The sequence below is a fragment of the Carcharhinus amblyrhynchos genome, chromosome 2 (genome assembly GCF_965287045.1).
Source record: "Carcharhinus amblyrhynchos chromosome 2, sCarAmb.v2.hapA, whole genome shotgun sequence".
Lineage (NCBI taxonomy): Eukaryota > Metazoa > Chordata > Chondrichthyes > Carcharhiniformes > Carcharhinidae > Carcharhinus > Carcharhinus amblyrhynchos.
This window is the reverse complement of record NC_137325.1, coordinates 119,099,887-119,122,763: the sequence shown is the minus strand read 5'-3', so window position 1 is coordinate 119,122,763 and position 22,877 is coordinate 119,099,887. Positions and strand designations below refer to the sequence as shown.

Below are 22,877 nucleotides of genomic sequence, written 5' to 3'. Positions count from 1 at the left end.
AGGAATTCAGGAGCAATGTGAAGAAGATTTTTTATTATGCAATGAGATATATTGACCTGGAACTTGCTGCCCACAAGGGTAGTGGATACAGAGACGATCTACTATTAGAATTGATAGGCACTTGAAGGAAATAAACTTTCAAAGACCTGGGGATAGAGCAAAGAAATGGGACTGGTTGGACTAGTCCACAGAGGGACTGAACAGACCGAATGGCCTTCTGCTGTGTGGGAACTAACACTAATTACATGGTATCATTTTTGGGCAGCACAAGGGAAGAATTTTCCTTCCAATCTCAGTTGGGAATTAAGATAACTTTTTCTAACTCTTAAGTGTAAATTTAGGAATGTATGTTCAAATAGTTTTGGTACAGTCTAATGGCCAACACAACACTAGAACAAATCCCTCGCCTCGGAACATTTTACCCAGTGGCTAACACTGTTCTGAGCTCTGCTCCACGTATCACTTTTTCAATCAGCTCAAGAAAATACATGTTCTAATTTTGAAATATATCTCTAAAAAGGTGCATATTGGCAAGATTCAAGAAACTTATAATTTCATTCAAATCCAAAATTCACTGCAGTTATTATTACTTTGGTAGCTTGACTGTCCACCCAAAAGTCTCCAGAAGTCTTTGGCTGTTTTCATATGGCTGTTAATTCCTTCTTCTATTGTGGCCACGTATGGTGCCCTGCAGCCAAGGTCTCTTTTAGTCTGAATAAAAGCTGCCAGTTCTGAAGCCTGAAAAGTATTGAAAAATACACTTAGATACAGTGTTATTTGACACAGTACATTTATTCAGCGTATTAGCTTGAGATTAAAGACTTGAACAAAAAAATAAATCTAGTGGGCAATCAGGTTCGCTCGAAGTATTAACGCACCTTGGAAACTCATCTCCTTATTTGATTCAGGATTATGGTGAAAGTAATCTCCAAAGATACTAAATCAGATTCTGCATTACTACACATTTCACTTATTCTCCTTATGCGACATATTTTTACACAGACAAAAAGACTGGTAAATTGGGTGGGGAATTAGATGAAGGTGCTTTTCCATGCTGACCACCAAAACGTTCATCGACTGATTTGCTGTGTAACTGACAGCATTTTCTATTATATACAGAATTTGGCCCCAGAATTAAAAACTGCTAATGCACCACAAAACATGAAATAACCAGGAGAGGTAAGAGGTTAAAATAATGTTGTTGATCTCATTAATAAAGAATTGTCCGTTTTGTGATAATGTTTCATATATCATCAGAAGTTTGAATATGTTTCAAATTGTTTCAAATATGGTTCAATTCCAGTCCTGGGTGACTGACTGTGTGGAGTTTGCACGCTCTCTCCTTGTCTGCGTGGTCCGATTTCCTCTCGCAATCCAAAGACATGAAGGTTAGGTGGACTAGCCATGCTAAATTGGCCCATTAGTGTCAGGGAGACCAGTGGTGTAAATACATGGGGTTAGGGGGAATTGTTGTCAGTGCAAGCTCAATGGGCCAAATGGCTTCCTTTTGCTCTGAGATTCTATGATTCTAACAGATACCATTTAATAAGAAATTAACCTCTCACATAAACAATTAATTCTACAAAAGCTTTGTGGAGACTCCCGCATCCAATGCAGTGCACTAGCTGCTGAATGTTCCACATTTCTTTACTGACTTTATCTCAATTTTATTTTCAAACAGTTGTTCATAAAAGCATAGCAATCACACCGCAGTGCAACTTGTATTGCAGTCATCTCATAAAAACATTGGGAGAATTCTGATTAAAAGTTGGGTGAATTAAAATAAATACACTAAAACTCCTGAAATACACTTGGACAGCTTCAGTTGCCCATCGCTTCATTTTTTGTATCGTGGAGAAAGGAAATGTGACAAAAAGAGTATGCTTTTGTTCGCTGTCCTGTGTTACTCCTTTCAAATTTGTAATGAATCTGGACTTTGTTTCTTGCTGACTTTGTAAGAGTGCTTTATCCTGAGTATGTTAGTCTCAACAAAGCCTGTAAAACGACAGGAAATCTAGATATCCAACAAACAAACTCACGGAATACATGGCTTGTGAGACCATGCCTCTTGCAAACATCTGGCAGGAAATACTGTCTTTGGCATATTCTGGGTCCATGAACTGCATTGTCATTTAATTTCACGAAAGAAGCTCATAGGAACGGAAGCTTTGTGAGGATAGAGTAGGAAGTTTGTTTCCACTGAAGCTTACCCAGAAAAATAAACTGACCTTGGCTTTTTCAATGACATTGGTAAATTCTCCGGACCACAGGAAACAATGCTGAGGAGCCAGTAGCAAGAAACAATCCCCACTGTTCAACGAAGATGCTCTTGGTTCCACCAGCCTGGTTTGAATATGCCTTCGCCCTGAGAAATAAATTTAGGAATGTGTGTTCAAACAGTTGTGGTACGGTATAATGGCCAACACAACACTAGAACAAATCCCACGTCTAGGAACATTTTACCCAGTGTCTTGCAACTTTGGGCCCAATTTTAATTTTGTAAGTGAATGGCTGTTGAGGGAGTTAAAAATCAGGCTCTTTGGGTCCATCAAACTTCACTACACTTTTTACAGATGAAAATAAGGAAGCTCAAGTACGCTAATCTTTACACCCTGTATTTATAGCACTTTGCTCATTACATTCTTAATCAAAAACAAATGGCTTTTGGGATACAATGTTGGCAAGTGTGAGGTTATCCACTTTGGCAGGAATAATAGTAGGAGGGACTATTATTTAAAGGGCGAAAAGCTGCAGCATGCTACGGTGCAGAGGGACCTGGGGGTCCTTGTGCATGAATCGCAAAAACCCAGCCTACAGGTGCAGCAGGTGATCAGGAAGGCAAATGGGATGCTGGCCTTCATAGCGAGGGGGATTGAATATAAAAGTAGGGAGGTCTTGCTGCAACTGTACAGGGCACTGGTGGGGCCGCAGCTGGAGTACTGTGTGCAGTTTTGGTCGCCGCACTTGCGCAAGGATATTTTGGCCTTGGAGGGAGTGCAGTGGAGGTTCACTAGGCTGATACTGGAGTTGTGGGGGTTGAACTATGAAGAGAGGCTGAATAGACTGGGTCTGTACTCATTGGAGTTTAGAAGGATGAGGGGGGATCTTATTGAGACGTATAAGATGAAGAGGTTGGATAGGGTAAAGGTTGAGAAGTTCTTCCTGCTCAGAAAGGACAATAGGACTAGAGGGCACAGCCTCAAGATAAGGGGGGGGGCAGTTTAGAACAGAGTTGAGGAGGAACTTCTTCACTCAAAGGGTGGTGAATCTCTGCCCGTTGAAAGGGTTGAGGCTACCTCGCTAAATATATTTAGGACGCGGGTAGATAGGTTTTTGGTAGGCAAGGGGATTAATGGTTATGGGGAGAAAGCGGGAAAGTGGAACTGAGCCACTTCAGATCAGCCATGATCTTATTGAATGGCGGGGCAGGCTCAAGGGGCTAGATGGCCTAATCCTGCTCCTATTTCTTATGTTCTTATGTTCTTTTGAGTTCAATGCTGCTGTTCAAAATAGAAGGTATTGGTGCTTGAATAGACCAGTTTCCCACCTTGAATGATATCATTGATAAGACCTGGTCAGGTAAGGTGCAGACCAGAAGAAAAGTAAAGGGCCTTACTAACTTACCTTCACGTTAACATATTGGTAATGACAATTAGAAAATCTGCTAGACTTGTTCCCTTATTAGCCAGCCATGTAGACTCAGACTGTTAACTTGCCACAAGTTATGAATAACATTGTGCCTATCATGAACTCAAACTCATTTTATTTAATACTTGCAAGCAGAAAGGAACATTTTATTCCATTAAGGTGAGCTGCATTTCTATCCACCTGAGGGTGTGAAAGACAAAATGCTATCCATCATGCCTACAGTTTTCATACAAAATGAAAGAATCAAAATTCATCCAGTTAGAAATTTTTTTGCCCCAGTGATAGGTGCCTTGTCATGTTCCCTCTACTGAGTACCAAAGGTACACCTGGAGCCCAAGCTGCAAAACGTACCATTAATGCGCTCGCAAAATGGTTTTTGTTCTCTTTGCCCAAAAGCCATTCTCACTTCTGAATAACTGTTACATGCCTTAGTATCACACTTATTAGCAGCTGCAGCCAGATGACCCACTTTCATTTCACTTAAGAAAGAACTCACTTTTATATAGTGCCCTCTAAACAACCCAAAGGGCTTTACAGCCAATTAATCACTTTTGGAAATATATCATTGCTGTATTGTTGGGAAATGTGGCAGCCAATCTTCATATACTTCAAGTCACAAACAGCAATGAGATAAATGATCCGATAATCTGAGTTCAAGAACTCCCCTATTCTTTATCAAATAGTTCTGTTAATTGTGTTTATGTTCACCTGAGCAGGCAGACAGGACTTCAGTTTAACTAAAGACAACACCAAAGTGCAGCACTCCGTGTCAAAGAGCTGAGGTGGCTTTAAGTGATATATGTTTGTATTGTTAAATATTAGAAATAAGGCATGAATTTAAGTGATTTAAATTTAGTGCTTGTGTAAGAAAGAGTAAAATCCCAGTTAGGTTCAAGTTAAACAAAGGTATTTGCAAGTATGGGGGGATGGGAGTTGGTTTCAGTTCAAACTGTGGCTGTATTGTGCTGAGAGAGTTTACAACGTGAAGAGTAAACACTGACTTGGGGAAAGAACAAGATGTTGCTTAGCAACGAGGAGCCACTTTTGAGATTATCTTTTGAATTTTAGTGTTTAATTGGATCCAGGCAGTTTGAGTTTGGAGGCTAGAGAGGGAATAGCTCTCAGCTTGGCTAGAAGCAGTAAAGCTATACAATGAAAAACAACAAGCTCCAGAGAAGCTAAAGGATAGTTCTTTGTAGAAATTAGAAGTTTCCAGGAACTTGCTTAGACCTGAGCAAAGTTGGCTCAGACAAGTCAAACATATCTGAAGCAATTTTAAGGTTTGGATCCTTATTTCCCAGTTTTTAAAATAATAGTATTCTGTTGGGTACTGAACATATGAGATTTTGTGTAGAATGTTGGCCGCACTTCCAAACTGGCAATGCCTCATGGACAACCTCCTTACTCCAGCCTCGGGTGGGAGGGGTGGACACCTCAATGGCCCCCCCTTCACTCCAGTGGGGTTGGGCAGCCAGCTCCCCGTTTGTGGAGGAGCTGTTGTAAACCCCACTGGAGTGAAACCCTCCTGGCTAGAGTAGGGGGGTTGGGGGGGGGGGGGGGGGGGGGGAGGCGGCTAGCAGCTTCGGAGACTTCAGTCCCAGGACTGCTATTAAAAGGTGGTAATGCTCATTTCTATCATTTATTCAGCTCTGCGTCAATTTCTGGCACGGGACTGACGACGCTGGAAATCTGGCGGCCGGAGACCTGTAGAGGCTGTGATGCCCAGCGGTAAGCCCACAACACTGCTTCCGCTTGAGTCTCCCCGCCTGCTGCGTTGCTAGAACTGGGAGAATCACCCCCATTTGCTTGCCTGATAGAGGCATTATATGTTTTTCCCATTGTATTTTTATTGCCTTCACACACATTAGTAACGATTTCCCATTGTTTTAAAATTCAAGTCAAACTGAGCATCCACTCAGTGACAAGAAAGTACTGTTCAAAATCTACTCTGCACAGCAATAGCTCTTCTCTCTTCTTCCTCAAAAAAACTGCTGCTGATCTGGATTATGTTTACAGATACGAAACAGACAGTTATGATGATTTAGCAAAGGATGAAAAGTAAATGGCAGTGAAGCTGATGTAGAGGTTTGTTTTGGTTTAAACTAGAAATTGCACAGGCACGCAGAAATACTTTTGTAAAAGATTGATGAGAAGTCGAGAGCCCTTTAATAAATTAATGAATTCCAACCTTTAATCTGCAGCAACATCAGCTTTTTGTATGGCACAGCGCTGTTGTTCGACACTTGTTCTGTCAAATTTACATTACGGAGGTTGACACTGCTGAAGTCCTCTTTGCTTGCCAGCCCAGCTAACGCCATTTCCGATAAGTTGGAGTTCTTGGACACTGATTTAAAAAAATGAAAAGGTGAATCAGCACCGCTGCTGCATTTACATTGTGCCCTGCAGGAAGCTACTAAAAAGACTTGCATTTATGTAGCACCTTTGATGACCTCATGGACACCCAAGAGGGTTTTTCAGACAATGGAAGTATTGTTTTCAAATGTAGTCACTCTCTTGTAATGTAGGAAAATGCATTAGTCATTTAATGCATAGCAAGATCCCACAAACCACAATGAGATATCTGTTATAGTCATAGTGGTTGTGGAATAAACCGTGGTCATGACACTGAGGAACAATTCCCTGCTCTCCTGAAATAGTGCCATGGCAACATTCAAGTCCACCTGTAAGGACAGAAACGTTTAGCCTTTCACTTGGGAGGTTGCAGCTCCGACAGGGCTTCTCTCTCTCTTAGTTGTGTACTGGAGTAATTTCTGCCACAAAGCCAGTGCTTTATTTCAGGGAGGAAGGGAAATGAGAGATGATGGATAATAATCATCTACCATGGCGCCAGACAAGGATCATTTCTCTGTAAATCTATTTACAAAACTAATTCTAAATTTAATGTAGTCTATATGGATTTCAGCAAAGCCTTTCCTTATTTATTTAGTAGTGTCGTAAGTAGGCTTATATTAACGCTGCAAAGAAGTTACTGTGAAAACCCTTTAGTCACCACAATTTTGGCACCTGTTTGCGTACACTGAGGGAGAATTTATCATGGCCAATGCACCAAACTTGCACATCTTTCAGGCCTTGGTTGGAACTCGGAGGAAATCCACACGAATCCGCAGGGAGCATGTGCAGACTCTGCACAGACAGTGACCCAAGCTGGGAATTGAACCCCAGTCCTTGGCATTGTGAGGCAGTGCTAACCATTGTGCCACCATGCCATCCACAAGGTCCCACATGGGAGACTTATAAAGGAGGCAAATGCACATGGGTTACTGAGTAATTTGATGAGGTGGATTCAAAATTGGAGTTGTTACAGGAGACAGAGTGTGATGACAGAAGGCTGCGTTAGTGACTGGAAGCCAGTGTCCAGTGACACACCACAGGGACCTGCGCTGGGTCCCCTATTATTCGGCATTTATGTAAACGACATTGATGACTGCGTGAGGTTAAGGATTACTAAGTTTGTGGATGGCACAAAGATTGGCCAGATGGTTAACTGTGAGGTTCAGTGTTTAGGAATACAGGTATAGATGTGATGGTCAAATGGGCAGACACAATTTAACTTGACGAGCAAGAATTCAATGAATGGCATGACATTAGGAAGTTCTGAGGAACAAAGGGACCTGGGTGTGTTTGTCTATAGATCTCTGAAGGCAGTAGGGCATATTAGGGCGATAGTGAAAAAGGCATATGAGATACTTGCCTTTATCAACTGAGGCGTATGTTACAAAAGTAGACTGCTCATTATGGAGTTGTATAGAACTTTGGTGAGGCCACAGCTAGAGTACTGTGTGCAGTTCTGGCTGCCATATTCTTGGAAGGATGGGATTGCATTGGAGGGTGTGCAGAAGAGATTCCCCAGAATGTTGCCTGGGATGGAACGTTTAAGTTACGAAGAGAGGTTGGATAGCTTGGGTTGTTTTTATTGGAGCACTGAAGGATGACCTGATCGAGGTGTACAAGATTATGAGAGGCATGGATAGGGTGGATAGGGAGCAGCTGCTCCCCTTAGTTGAAGGGTCAGTCATGAGGGGACACAAGTTAAAGGACGGCGGGGGGGTGCTGGGCCGGAAGTTTAGGGGAAACATGAGACAAACCTTTTTACCCAGAGAGTAGTGACAGTCTGGAATGCGCTGCCTGGGAGGGTGGTGGTGACGGCAGGTTGCCTCACATTCTGGCACATCATAACATTCAAGGCCATAGGCTAAGTTCTAGTAAATGGGATTAGATGGGAGGTTAGGCGTTTCTGACGTGTTGGTGCAAACTCAATGGGATGAAGGGCATCTTCTACATTGTATCTTCTGTGTTAAAGAAAGGGCTCAACAGCGTAAAAGCATATGATAAATTTCCATTTGTTGGGTGTCCAAAATTAGAGGTCATTAACGAGTTTAATAGAGAATCCAGGAGAAACCTCCTTTACTAAAAGAGTGATAAGAATATGGAATGTGTACCATGAGGAGTAGTTGAGGAGAAAGGCATTGGTTGAATTTAAGGATAAGCACACGAGGGAGTAGAAAATAAAACGATACACTGATAGGGTCAGATGTAAAGGGGTGGGAGGTGGTTTGCATGGTACACAAATGCTGGTACAAATAAGATCGGCCAAATGGCCTGTTCCTGTGCTATAAACACGAGTGCACTGTTTTTACAGAAAGCCAGACATGGACAGGTTGAAATAAACTACAAGTTACGCATATAGGTCCATTTTCATTTCTCACATCTGGATTACCTTTCTTGCAGCCTTAAGCCAAAAATCCTAATTATTTTATCTGCAGTTTATTAATTGTGAACCACATCAGCCCTAAGAAATTGAATAGTTTTCTAGTTTGGGTACCAGTATGTCCACATGTAGGACATACTGAATAACGCACCTTCTACAATTTCTCAATGTTTACCCACTGTAACCTCAGAAACCGTGTCCTAGACTTAACAGTGGGGTTGACAGTCCCACACTAATTATCCTTACGTGCACTCGAGCAGATTGCTAATTTCTGAACAGTTTTGCAGGCCTGTCTCACTTCACGTGGGGTTGAAAACCAAACAAAAAAATAATTAGCTTTCAAATAGTGGTTATTTGCATTTTCAGTCACGTTCTCTTTCTGTCAATAGCGAATAGAATTAGTGACCTTTGATGTCCATAATGAACAGTAATGCCTGAATAAATGACACAGAAAATGTTACAAAGGCACAGAAATATCTCCGCATTTCATAATAACATGTACAGCAATTAACTCAAAATTGAAAAAATATACACACTATTAATTAAAGATTCCAGAAGCAAGCAGTTTCCACATTAATCTTACTTTTTTCTACCCTCATTCTCTTTGACTCCATGAATGCAATGTTCAACCGCTGTTCTGTGTATTCGTGTCGGATATCACCTCTTGCAGCCAGCATCTTTAGTGGATTACGTGAAGACTGTACTTTGCGCATAGGTTTTATAGCCCGTTTGTGTTCTGCTACTGCAGAGGTTAACCTAGAAGGAAAAATAAGTTAGTTTGAATCATACCTTCTTATTTCTCACTCTCTCTCTCTCTCCCCCCAACCACCTTCAAAATTACTGGTTTGCAAATGCCCATACTGCAATGATGAAGTTCCCCCCCACAATTTGAATTCTTAGACCAAGAATGCTTTCTATTGCTGGCCTAGGCAATGAAAATCTGTTTCCTCTGTTGCAAATAGTCAAACAGTTCTTTCACTTCAGTGAGGCACATCTGGGAAAAGTGTTCATCAATGGATGGAATTTAATGACTGCACCAACCTGGGTCAGCCTCCCTACCTGGAGGTCATCTTCCTGCTGCCACTGGTGTTCAATCAGCAGTCAGTGGGGCACTTGCCAGCCAGGGTGATCACCCAGTAAGCTTGTTGGGTTTGCCAGTGGCCTACTGGCATGAGAGTTCTTTATTCACGTGCACTTTGTGCCCTATCGAAGGACTTAGCATTGAGAAGGGACCCCCACCACAGGGAGCCTACCCTTGATTCCGACTGCCATCTAACCTCTCTGTGGCACTGCCACACGCTTTCCCACACTCACCTCTATCTGGGATCCAATGGTGATCCTGAAAGTCAGCCCCTATGTACTGGCAATGGCCACCACTGCCAGTTGTGCTGCTGGTACAGGAGAACTGCCAGCACTGTTCTGGCAGACTGGCAGCGCTCAGGGCTGGGATTTTTGCTCTGGGCTGAGAGTTTTAAATGAGTGTCTGATTGGAATGAAATAGCATGGGCTTCCTGGAGAAGAGCACTGCCCACATTAAATCCTAATCAACCTCTTTCATTCTCCATAACCATTCCCCATCTCAAGGTGGCACACATCATAACGATACTGAAAGATACAATAGTCTGAGGTCATGTACCAAACAACTCAAGAACAGCTTCTTCCCTGCTGCCATCGGACTTTTAAATGGACCTATCTCGCAACAAGTTGATCTTTCTCTACACCCTAGCTATGACTGTAGCCCTATATTCTGCACTCTCTCCTTTTCCTTCTCTATGAACGGTAAGCTTTGTCTCCATAGCATGAAAGAAACAATACTTTTCACTGTATACTAATACATGTGGCAATAATAAATCAAATAACTGTTTGCTCTTTTGTTTTAATACAAATCTGGAAAAAATAGAAAACTGAAGTTGATTGAGGATAAAATTGCATGTAAAACTCAGAAAGATGATTATTTTAATTTACGTCATACTTTGGTACATCAGGATCAAAAATGGCATCAAGGTCCTCCTCGTCAATCTCCACAGCTCCCGGCTGAATGACAAACGTATTTGTATCTCTGTAGAATCTTGCAAAAGTTTCTTCATCATCGGGTCTCATTACTTCCTTTACAGACTGTCCAGTTACGGTTATTACAGCATCTTGTTGCCCTGGCACTGCAGAACAAAATGTTTAACATAGGCCAAGTGACAAACATGAAACATGTAAATGTTTGACAGTTCCCTACAGTCGGTTGCAAATAAAGCAGCGTGGTCAGAAATCCACTGAATTGAAGGTGACCATCAATCACCAGGGAAGCTGATTATAAGCTATGGCTTATGGCTAACACAAGGGGACATAGCTTTAAATTAAGGGGTGGTAATTATAGGACGGATGTCAGAGGTAGGTTCTTTACTCAGAGGGTAGTAAGGTTGTGGAATACCCTGCCTGCAGCAGTTGTGGACTCACCAACTTTAAGGGCATTCAAATGGTCAGTGGATAGGCATATGGATAACATTGGAATAGTTTAGGTTAGAGGATCATTAGATTGGTTCCACTGGTCGGCGCAACATCGAGGGCCAAAGGGCCTGTACTGCGCTGTAATGTCCTATGTTCTAAGCCACTCTGTAACAGTTGATCTAGAAATTTATCTTTTAAGTCTTGCTCAGGATATGTGAATCTGACAGGTACAACTGTGGGAATATACCTAACATCATTGTTTCTGTTCTTGTCTTCTAAACATGTAACTGTAAGAATAATTTTAGTCCCTTGCATCAGACCCTCGAAAACATATTGAGTAAATGTTCATGTATTTTTGCCTTATATATTTCAAAAATGGCTCTGATATAAAACATTTCCAAATGGTTTTAATATTTATTTTAAGGATTTCACTTAGCTTGATAGACAAGAATAGTTGCGTAGTCTATTTCATAGCAAGTAGATAGTGACTGTGTTGCTGATTGTCCACAGCATCAGAACTAATACGACATTAAAAATGCCCACTAGCGGGTCATCAAATGTTTTCACAGAAACAAAGCAGGTCATCAATGAATCAATTGTGACACATTACGGGGTGATTTCTCCTGCCCATCCGCCAAGGGAGTGGTGGCGGCGGCGGCGGCGGTGGTGAAGAAGGTCTGTTGACCCTCAGGAGGGATTTTCAGGTTTCGGGGTGAGCAGAGCCAGCAAATCTCACCCTACATATTTTCTGTGGACAATCAACAACACAGTCACCACCCACTTCTATGAAATAGACGATGCAACTATTCTTGTCTGTCAAGCTAATTGAAATCCTTAAAATAAATATTAAAACCATTTGGAAATGTTTTATATCAGAGACGTTTTTGAAATATATAAGGCAAACATACACGAACATTTACTCAATATGTTTTCGAGGGTCTGATGCAAGGGACTAAAATTATACTTACAGTTCCATGTTTAGAAGACAAGAACAGAAACAATGACGTTAGGTATATTCCCACAGTTGTACCTGTCAGATTCACATGTCCTATGCAAGACTTAAGAGATAATTTTCTAGATCAACTGTTACAGTCGCTTATAATCAGCTACATGATGAAAACTGTTTATGAACAATGATCTGTGTGTGAATGGACTATCAAAAAAGATAAGCAATCCCTTACCTCTGTTCTGCAGTTTGCCCAGGAATGACTCCAGTTTATCAAGCTTCCTGTCAGTTTCCAAAGGCAAATCAGGTCTGACCTCAATTTCTAGGTAAGAAAAAATAGGACATAAAATGGATCCTCAAAACTTAGAAGGATTTTAACAGGTTATCCTCAAATACTAAAGGGACAATGTCTTCAATTTTATCTTTTGGCCAGAGGAGGTGACAAGGCTATGAGAATTCTTATTTTTCATTACAATAAAAATTGCATCATTATGCATGATGCAAATAAGCATTTGTTCAAAGAGAGACCAGTACATCGTCAGCTAGCATTATTTCAATCAAATGCTCCTCCTCTAAAAACGTGCACGATCTTTTACCTTCCTGTGGCTTGGAAATGACCGGGGTGCTATTCTTTATCTTGTGCAAAAGAGGTGAAGATACTGGAGTCATGAATGTGGGAGATGCCAAACCTGTAGACCAAGGAAAGAAAACACAGATTTATTATAACACGGTATATGACAAACACTCAGTTAAATTCATGCTAGTTTTTAAAATTCATTTGTGGGACATGGGCGTCATTGGATAGTCCATCATTCACTGCCCATCCCTAGTTGCCCTTGAGAACGTGCTGGTGAGCTGCCTTTCTGAAACGCTGCAGTCCACGTGCTGTGGGTTGACCCACAATGCCATCAGGGAGGGAATTCCAGGATTCTGACCCAGTGACTGCAAAGGAATGACAATACATTTCCGAGTCAGGGTAGTAAATGGCTTGAAGGGGAACTTGCAGGTGGCGGTGTTACGATGGGTGACTGTCTATGTGGACTTTGCATGGGTTTCCTCCGGGTGCTCTGGTTTCCTCCCACAGTCCAAAGATGTGTAGATTAGGTGGATTGGCCATGCTAATTGTCCCTTAGTGCCAAGGATATCATCAGGGTAAATATGTGGGATTACAGGGATAGGGCCTTGGTGGGGTTGTGACACGATGAGCTGAATGGCCTCCTTCAGCACTGGAAGGATTCTATGATTCTCAGAAGGTCAGGCAGCATCAGTGGAGAGAAATGAAGCTCAGGTGCTGGATTTTTTTTATGGGTGTCAGGTTGCTGATATCAGCCAATATGGAGGTCCCGCACACACCAATGACATCAGCACACCTGTCATAGGCCAGTCCAACACCCAAACCAGCCTCCCTTCCATTAACTCCATCCACATTTCCTGCTGCCTCAGAAGAGCAGCCAGATGACGAAGGATCCCACACACCCTGGACATAGGGCCCTATTTTACTGTTTTGATTCTAAGTGCTGGCTGACTTGAAATTGGGAGTGTTTCAGATCTGGATTTTAGACCCATTGTAGACCCATTTTGCACTCTGCCTGTAAAAATATCAGAAATTCTGAATTGCGCCGCACAAGCCTGTGGGTGGGACTTAAGGCGCCCGAAACCCAGCAGCTCTGATCAGCACCTCCAACTGCGCATGCACAGAAAAAAAATGATGGAATGCTGCTCCCCTGCCACATCCCTCCCATGCCGGATAATGCCTCCCTGAACTCTGCAGACATTGCTCCACCCCTCAACATTACTGACCCCCTCTGCCACCCAACCAATTGCAGGCCCCACCCCTCCACCCCATTAACTCAAGCAGAGAGACATCGAACGCTTGGCACTTACCTCCTCACTGTTTTGTGTCGATTCCAGATGTACAAACACAGTGGTAAAATGGGAAGTGCTGGTAAAGTTGGGCATGCAGCCCATTAAGTCAATTTAAATGCATGCAAATGCACTTGAGTGGCCATCACGCCAATTTTGGGCGTGGTCCCGATTGTAGCCATTTTTGGGCCTTGGTAAAGGGGGAACCAGCACTGAGGCAAGTGCGGATCACGCTACTCACCTCACGCCCGAAAACGGGCACAACGCGATGGTAAAATTGGGCCCATAGTCTCTTCCACCTTCTTTCATCAGGAAAGACATACAGAAGTCTGAGGTAACGTACCAAGTGGCTCAAGAGCGGCTTCTTCCCTGCAGCCATCAGACTTTTGAATGGACCCATCTTATATTAAGTTGCTCTTTCTCGACATCCTATGACTATATCACTACATTATGCACCCTCTCCTTTCCTTCACCATGAACAGCATGCTTTGTATAGGACACAAGAAACAACCCACCTCACTGTATACAAATTAATACATGTGACAATAATAAATCAAATCAAAATCAAATCAAAGATGTGTACGTACACTGTGTATTTAAAGCACTTTGGTACATTGAGGTTATGCGAGGTCTTACACAAATGCAAGTTCTTTTCTTATTCAATGTCTGAAAGAAACTGACCTTTCTTCACCATCCTTCCAGCTACAGTAAATTGATTGGAATCATTGCATGCTCCTCTACCTCGAGCCTTCCAAGCCTCTTCCCGTGCATTTATGAGCTGCTTTCTTTCTTCTATTGTCATTTGTGCATCTACATCATCTGTCAGCCTCTGGTTTAATCAGAAGTGAATGTAAGGTTAAAAAGGTTGAATTTCCCTTGTGCTTCTACTTAAAATGCTCAACAGACTTATCAAGTCTAAGATGACAGCTGTAGATTTGTATAGGTGGTTTTGGACTTCATTTGAAACTAATTGTTGTATACAAATGTATCTGAGGCCCTCTCTAAATCTCTGCAAATAAACAGATGAAGTTACAAGTGAATGTTGTATAACACTATTAATATATCATCTATTCATATCTTTATCATAAGGTTTCTCTGGATGGCATGGTATTACTCCACATAGCTTTGGTACCCCACGCCTGTTAAGTTAGTTTAGTAAACATCTTGTATAAACCTTTTAGCCGGCACTAGGTATGTTGTAGTGTAGGTATTTGCAGACTTATCACAATATCTCGAAAGCTTTCAAAAATAACCATTAGTATTTTTTAGAAAAAAGATAAATTTGTGTATTAGTTGATATTACAAGGTTCACCCACAGACAACTGCAACAATGTGAAATGACACGCAAATTCTATTGTGCACCAATATTTCAGTAAAATTTTGATCGAGGTTACTTTGATGCAACACATTCCCAAGACTTTTGTTATACCAGGGCTAAAGAGAGTGGTACAGGTCTAGCGGTTTATGTAATTCATAACATTTACACTAATGACCAAGATGCAATTATCCACCCAGTATTGTTCAACCATGAGAGGGAGAAGTTCTGTAGTAAAACTGAACCCAACTTTCAAAGTACAAAGCAGCTCACGTGCATTGAAGCAGGAATTCAGGTGTACTATCAAAGTTTATTTACAGGTTAGTTTGCTTATTTATTTAATAGAATCTGTGCTACATAAATAATCCTGTCCTTTGATAAGACTTAAAAATACTGCAATGCAATGAGGAATGCTTATTAATAAACCAAATGCCCTCTTTAGCACACCAGCAACTTGACAATCCAGCAAATATTTTACTCGGAGTACATCATGCATAACTAATCCCTTTGGGGACTGCAGTAGGTTTCTGCACCAAAAAAAAGAATTTGACCTTTTTCAATTTATTTGGAAAAGACTGAAAGTTACATTATTTGCACCTCACTTCTTAACATTTACTTCTTATCTTCTTTATTTCTTTTCCTTCCTCACCATTCCCAATTTCTTGTCATTCACTAGCAGGGAATTTGAATATTTTGACAGTTTTCTTTTCATTTCTCTAAAAGGATTCTTAAGATCATCCAGTTTCCCTCATTACCTGTGAATGATTCAACCAAACCATCTGGGGAGATTGGGGAACTCATAAGCAACATAACACACAGTTGTGATAATATACAATCATGGATGCAGAAGAGTGTTTTAATTGATGTGTATATATATGCCAGAACGGACCATGCTTATTAAAAAGTCTGACCGTTGCTAGATAGATTTCTCTGATTTTAGCTATTTGATTTTTTTCTAGCCTATATTCCCAAGAACCTAATATTTACCATCTTGTATCCTGAATAAAACTAAGCTACGTATTTAAAACCGAGACGATATCAGCACGTAATTGGCTGAAATGGCTGCATTTTGGATTATTATATTTAAAGTTATACAATAGCTGAATGCATCGTGAAAATTCGGCAACTCTTTGAATTTAGCAGCCAGAGGCTTGGCTTACAAATGGGTTTAATAACTTTCCTCATCTACCTAACTATAAATCAAAAAGACTCCCTTTACCCAGTAGCTTATCTAAACTGTTGGGATTACATGTAACATTGAGCAATGTCGGAGTTCAGTTATTATATATACAGAGAAAATTCATAAAAATATGTCAATACACTGTGTATTTAAATTCACATGGATTGTTGAGGGATGAGAGAAAGGTCATCAAGTCTGCAAAACCTGGTCAAAGAATTTAATCATGGAATTGAACAAGCACAAACAAATGCATTAATTATTTCAATATCAAATGCTTTTATCAAAACCAACTGTAAATATTTTTTGAGAGAGTTTTATTATTCTTTCAAATAATGCAATAAAATTTGATGTATGCCTCTTTCTAAGGAACACATGTTAGGTGATAGTAAATACACTGGCTTGCCCAAACCATGAGGTCGTTCAATACTTGGCTTTAAAGTCATACTGGATTAATGACTGCACCACAATGCACGGAACAATCTAACCAACAGTGTCTTTCAAATCACTATGGTATTTACTTAAATAACCACTTAAGTAAGGAACAGAATGATGCTTGACAGAGCTCTTTTGTAAGAAACATCCTATTTGGATAACTCTTCTTCAAAATTACAATTCATTGTAATTTTATCACGGGGATTTACCAAATCACATTTTCACTCATGGGTTTTGATAATTAACACTGCTGAAAGATGCAAGATTAGTAGAACAGAATGAAGCTAGTATCATTCCTCTTGGAAAGCTCTGGTGCTAGTCTCATTGTTAATGCAGTTCTGACTTTAATGACAAACATAAAACATAACTGAAGAAAGATTATCAACCTGAAATATTAATTTGTTAATTCTGTTTCCCCACTTGTTTTTATGTAAAATGAAACGTCTCTTGAATTTATAAACTTAATCTTAAATCACAATTAGATCTGACTGTATGTGCGTGCAACCACACACAGCCCAGAGTTTACTTTTGTACATTTAGAGACATAGAGATGTACAGTGTAGAAACAGGTTCTTCAGCCCAACTCGTCCATGCAAAGTTTCCTAAATTGAACTAGTCCCATTTGCCTGCATTTGGCCCATATCCCTCTAAACCTTTCCCATCCATGTATCTGTCCAAACGTCTTTTAAATGTTGTTACTGTACCTGCCTCTACTATCCCGTCTACAGCTCAATCTGGTACTCACTTCTTAACATAACTGTGTGGGAATCCCTACACCACATGAACAGAAGTGATTCAAGTAATGGCTGACTACCATCAAAGGCAATTAGCAGCAAAAGTTAACCTTGCAAACGATGCTCACAAAATATAAAATCCACTTGGCTTCATGGTCACAAGTAACTTAACTGGCTATTATCCCTACTTCCTTCAAAGGTACTATGAACACTTTCAAAGCTCTCCCCTGGCCGGTTCCTTCGTTGGCTTCTCTTCCTTTGCTCACGAGTCACCCCTTGTATATTCTATAAATTCATCCTTGGTATCCCTCTCGTCTCCATTTATATGCTATGCTTTTGTCATACCATTTGGAAGCCTGAAGATGACATCCAATTTTGGATTTACAGGTGTTGCCACTTTGGCCAACTGCCATTCCAATAAAGATTTGGGTGAACCCATAAATACTACAAACATGTTGTGGCAAAAACAAGGTCAACTTGATCCTCTGATGTGACCCAATCACACTCTCAGGCTTCCACCTTAAAGCTAATCAGGAGATGCAGAGCATTGGCACGTTGCTCGATCCTACATTCAGGTTCACATTTGCTGTGCCACACAGGCCATTTGCCTTTCTTATCTTTGAAGCTGGTGCGAGGTGGTCCACTTTGGTAGGAATAATGGTAGGAAGGATTATTACTTACGTGGAGAAAAACTGCAGCAGGTGACGGTGCAGAGGGACCTCAGGGTCCTTGTGCATGAGTCGCAAAAACCCAGCTTGCAGGTGCAGCAGGTGGTCAGGAAGGCGAATGGGATGCTGGCCTTCATCGCGAGGGGGATTGAATATAAAAGTAAGGAGGTCTTGCTGCGGCTGTATAGGGCATTGGTGAGGCCGCAGCTGGAGTACTGTGTGCAGTTTTAGGCGCCGTACTTACGCAAGGATATTTTGGCCTTGGAGGGAGTGCAGAGGAGGTTTACTAGGCTGATGCCGGAGTTGAGGGGGTTGAGTTATGAGGAGAGGCTGAATAAATTAGGCTTGTACTCGTTAGAGTTTAGAAGAATGAGGGGAGATCTCATTGAGACGTATAAGATGATGAATGGGATGGATAGGATAGAGGTGGAGAGACTCTTCCCGCTCAGAAAGGACAGTAGGACTAGGGGGCACAGCCTCAAGATAAAGGGCGGTTTAGAACGGAGTTGAGGAGGAACTTCTTCACTCAAAGGGTGGTGAATCTCTGGAATTCTCTGCCCGTTGAAGTGGTGGAGGCTACCTCGCTAAATATTTTTAAGACGCGGGTTGATGGGTTTTTGATAACAGAGGGGATTAAGGGTTATGGGGAGAGGGCGGGAATGTGGAACTGAGCCACGACAGATCAGCCATGATCTTATTGAATGGCGGGGCAGGCTCGAAGGGCTAGTTGGCCTACTCCTGCTCCTATTTCTTATGTTCTTACGTAAGCTCGAATTCTTTAGCTTTTCTTTAAGTGGTGTCTTTGCCTCAATCCTTTGAAGGTTAAGTTCAGACAGTCATCAGCTTCAAGTTCTCTTGTTTGAGGATAAAAGTCAATTGATATCAATGTAAAACACATGTTTTCTTGCCTGAGGATCGCAATAGAAATACTAGTTGTTAAGAAAGTGGGCCCTACAACCACATCTACAGAACCACCAGGTTTTAACTTCTTAGACGTTTCAGTTAAGGTTTTACTATGTAACATTATGAACTATTTTAAACTTTTGTATGATACAAATTAAAAACATGATGTGGAGGTGCTGGAGTTGGACTGGGGTGGGCACATAAGAATTCTCACACCACCAGCCTGGTGATTCCAAATAAACATGTTGGACTTTAACCTGGTGTTATGAGACTTCTTACAAATGGAAAAATTAGCAAAGTACTTGAAACTGATCCCATATAGCAAACAATTACAAAGATAAATGATAAGTTGGATTTTATTACAAAGGAGGTTGGATTATAAGAGTAAAGTCTTACTACAACGATATAGGGTTTATGAGATCAGTACTTTGTGCAGACTTGGTCTCCCTATCTGGGAAAACATTGATAGGTTGCAACAAGGCTCCCTAGATTGATTCCTGGGATGAGAATGTTGTCCTATGTGGAGAGATCAAAAAGAATGGGGCTTTATTCTTAGGAGTTTGGAATAATGAAATGTGATGTTATAGAGTCATAGAGGTTTACAGCATGGAAACTGGCCTTTCGGCCCAACATGTCCATTACGCCCTTTTTTTAAAAACCACTAAGCTAGTCCCAATTGCCCGTGGTTGGCTCATATCCCTCTATGCTCATCCTACCCATGTAACTGTCTAAATGCTTTTTAAAAAAAAATTGTAGCCACCTCTACTATTACCTTTGGCAGCTTGTTCCAGTCACCACCCTCTGTGTGAAAAAACTGCCCCTCTGGACACTTTTGCAGCTTTCCCCTTTCACCTTAAACCTAAGCCCTCTAGTTTTAGATTCCCCTACCTTTGAGGAAAGATATTGACTATTTAGCTGATCTATGCCCCTCATTTTATAGACCTCTATATGACCACTACTCAGCCTTCTATGCTCCAGGGAAACAAGTCCCCAGTACATCCAACCTCTCCTCATAACTCAAACCATCAAGTTCCGGTAGTATCCCAGTAAATCTCTTCCGCACTCTTTCTAGTTTAATAATATCCTATCTACAACAGGGTGACCAGAACCGCATGCAGAACTCCAAGTGTGGCCTTACCAATGTCTTGTACAACTTCAACAAAACATCCCAACTCGGGTATTCAATGTTCTGATAAATTAAACCAAGCGTGCCAAATGCCTTCTTCACCAATCTGTCCACCTGTGACTCCATTTTCAAGGAACTATGAACCTGTACCCTTAGATCACTTTGTTCTATAACTCTCCCCAATACCCTACTGAGTAAGTCCTGCCTTGGTTCAATCTACCAAAATGCATCACATTGCATTTATCTAAAATAACCTCCATTTGCCATTTATCAATACACTGGCCCAATTGACCTAGATCCTGTTGCATTCCTAGATAACCTTCGTCACTGTCCACTATGCCATCAATCTTGGTGTTATCTGCAATCTTACTAACTATGCCTCCTAAATTCTCATCCAAGTCATTAACATAAATGACAAGTAACAGTGGACCCAGCACTGATCCCTCAGGCAAACCTCTGATCACAGACCTTCAATTTGAAAAACACTCTCTACAATCACCCTCTGTCTTCTGTCATCAAGCCAATTTTGTATCCATTTAGCTACCTCACCCTGCATCCCAACAGATTTAACGTTATGCAATAGTATCTTGTCAAAGGCCTTGCTAAAGTCCATGCTGACATCAACTGCACTGCCCTCACTTACCTTCTTGGTTACCCCTTCAAAAAAACTCAATCAAATTTGAGACACATGATTTTCTACTCACAAAGCCACGCTGACTGTCCCTAATCAGTCCTTGCCTCTCTAAATGCCTGTAGATCTTGTCACAGGATAGCTTCTACAGATGTTAGGCTAAACTGGCCTGTAGTTCCCAGGCTTTTCCCTGCAGCCTTTCTTAAACAAAGGCACAACATTTGCCACCCTCCAATCTTCAGGCACCTCACCTGTGGCTGTTGATGATCCAAATATCTCTGCCAGGGGACCCGTAATTTCCTCCCTAGTTTCTCACAACATTTGAAAGTATAAAATTCTTAGAAGACTTGATAACCAAGGGTAGATGCTGAGAGGTTGCTTCCCCTGGTTGGCAAGTGTAGAACTAGGGGTCATATGTCTCATGTTAAGAGGTCAGACATTTAGGACAGAGTCAAGGAGCAATTTCTTTACTTAATAGTATTTGGAATTCTCCATCTTTGAGGGCTATGAACTCTCACTTAACGTGTACATTTAAGACTAGACATTTGGGTAGAAAGGGAATGATAGGATACTGGGACAGAGTGGGGAAGTGGATTTGATGTCGAAGTTCACAGAAGATCCATAATGAACGGCAAAATGGGTTTGATGGGATATACAAACTATTCCTGTTTCTAGTTCATCTTCTCCAAGAAGCTCACTCAAAGTAGTAACTATCAACAGCAACATCATTGAATAACTACCACCTTCTTTTGCTCTTCAGTAGGATTCATCTATTAGATATGCATCATGTTCACATGGCAGCACTATGTTTAAATTTAAACAAATTTGAAATTTGATGAGACACTACATTTGCATCTCCTAGATGAGTATTCACCCGCTGTGATGGAAAACATTTTAGTCTTCATAAGTGCAAATTGCACTGTGGAATGCTCATTATAGTGACTACAGGAATTTCTGAAAGAGAGTTCCTTTAATATACACAACTTTGCAGAAGAATAAAATGTTTACAGTTTGGTGCAGAGATCATACTGCAGTTGTCACTGTGTTTAGTACTGGTTACTAGCATAGTTGAATGCATGCATTTTGAAAAGATTAGAAAATCCATTTGAATTATATTTTTAGAACTCCTTCACCTTCCACCTCCAAGGATGGCGCTCATCAAACAGCAGAGGACTTGCTTCCCTGGAACTATCATAAGTGACCTTCAAAAAAGGAAAGGAAAAGAGCAGTGGAAAACAGAGCAGAAAAAATGGTTTGCAGAAAGGAGAGAAAGCAAGAAACAACTCAACCCTGTGCACAACACGGAAGGCTCAACAAAGCTCATCAAAGGTTTTCAGTGCTTAAAAAACTTTTCTCATTTCATAAAAATGTTAAAATCAAAAGTTAGTTTTTTTCCCCCAAAATATTTATTTTGCCTGAATTGCTACAGTTCAGATCTAGCTTGCAATAGATTTTAAAGTTATAAACTTATTAAGAGTTTAATATTTTGTTTTGCTCGCAAAAGCACTAACTTAATGACAAGCGATCGATTGTATAGCTTTCAGTAATTGCCGGAGACAGATTTTCAGGGTGTTGACGTAACAGCTGGTCAGCTCATCTCAATGTACAATAGTAAAGACAAATGATCTCACCATTCAGATTGTATTACTGCAGATCATGCATTAAAAAGCAATCAGAACAATTTTCCTTTAACAAAAAACACTGAATATTTAACGTTGTTTTGCAAATAGCCTAGCTGGATAAATTTTACTTGAACCTTTTACATGTACATTTTCTGAATTATTTACAATTTCAAATTATTCGGCAGGGGTATAACTAGCAATTTAGTGCAGTTTTTTGGTAATATATAAAGCTGCAATATCGCAATTCTGTGAGCAATAGCTGACGATATTTACCAAAAGAATTCTCAACATATAATCCCACCTGACTATCCGTTCAAATGCCAAAGTATGTTTTGATAGCGGATTATATGAAGCCTGCAAAACTTTGGTCAGAGAGGAGATAGCAACGCCAAAGTATTCAGTAGCTGAAGTGCATTTTAACTCATGCAAAGGGTGAAAACCCATTGCTCACCTGGTTACTATGCACAATGTACTGACATGAATGGGCAGCAGAAAGGGCAGGAGAATAAGTAGAGGAATAAACAGGTTCCTATAGACATCAGCAAATGCAGAGCAAGAGAAATAAGAGAAAAAGCTTAGTGAAGAAAAATCCTGGATGCACTAATAGTTAAATTGAAAATTACAGCACACATTTTTGTCTT

The 22,877-nt window shown here is 40.9% G+C and overlaps 1 protein-coding gene across 10 annotated transcripts in view; it reads right to left on the bottom strand.

The window, feature by feature from the left end:
* Window positions 1–22,877, bottom strand: part of svila (supervillin a) — a 236,612-nt gene that overhangs the window by 47,707 nt on the left and 166,028 nt on the right. For 6 of the 10 annotated variants that reach the window (XM_080211847.1, XM_080211827.1, XM_080211867.1 and 3 more), the window contains 10 exons: window positions 22,688–22,765; window positions 21,748–21,816; window positions 14,307–14,454; window positions 12,359–12,451; window positions 11,998–12,084; window positions 10,350–10,533; window positions 8,961–9,133; window positions 5,837–5,992; window positions 2,229–2,365; window positions 591–738 (listed from right to left, as the gene is read on the bottom strand). In XM_080211847.1, the coding sequence (XP_080067973.1) occupies window positions 591–738; window positions 2,229–2,365; window positions 5,837–5,992; window positions 8,961–9,133; window positions 10,350–10,533; window positions 11,998–12,084; window positions 12,359–12,451; window positions 14,307–14,454; window positions 21,748–21,816; window positions 22,688–22,765 (1,273 nt within the window). The remainder of the gene's footprint in view (window positions 1–590; window positions 739–2,228; window positions 2,366–5,836; window positions 5,993–8,960; window positions 9,134–10,349; window positions 10,534–11,997; window positions 12,085–12,358; window positions 12,452–14,306; window positions 14,455–21,747; window positions 21,817–22,687; window positions 22,766–22,877) is intronic. The other 4 variants (XM_080211876.1, XM_080211893.1, XM_080211911.1 and 1 more) reach the window with 2 other exon arrangements.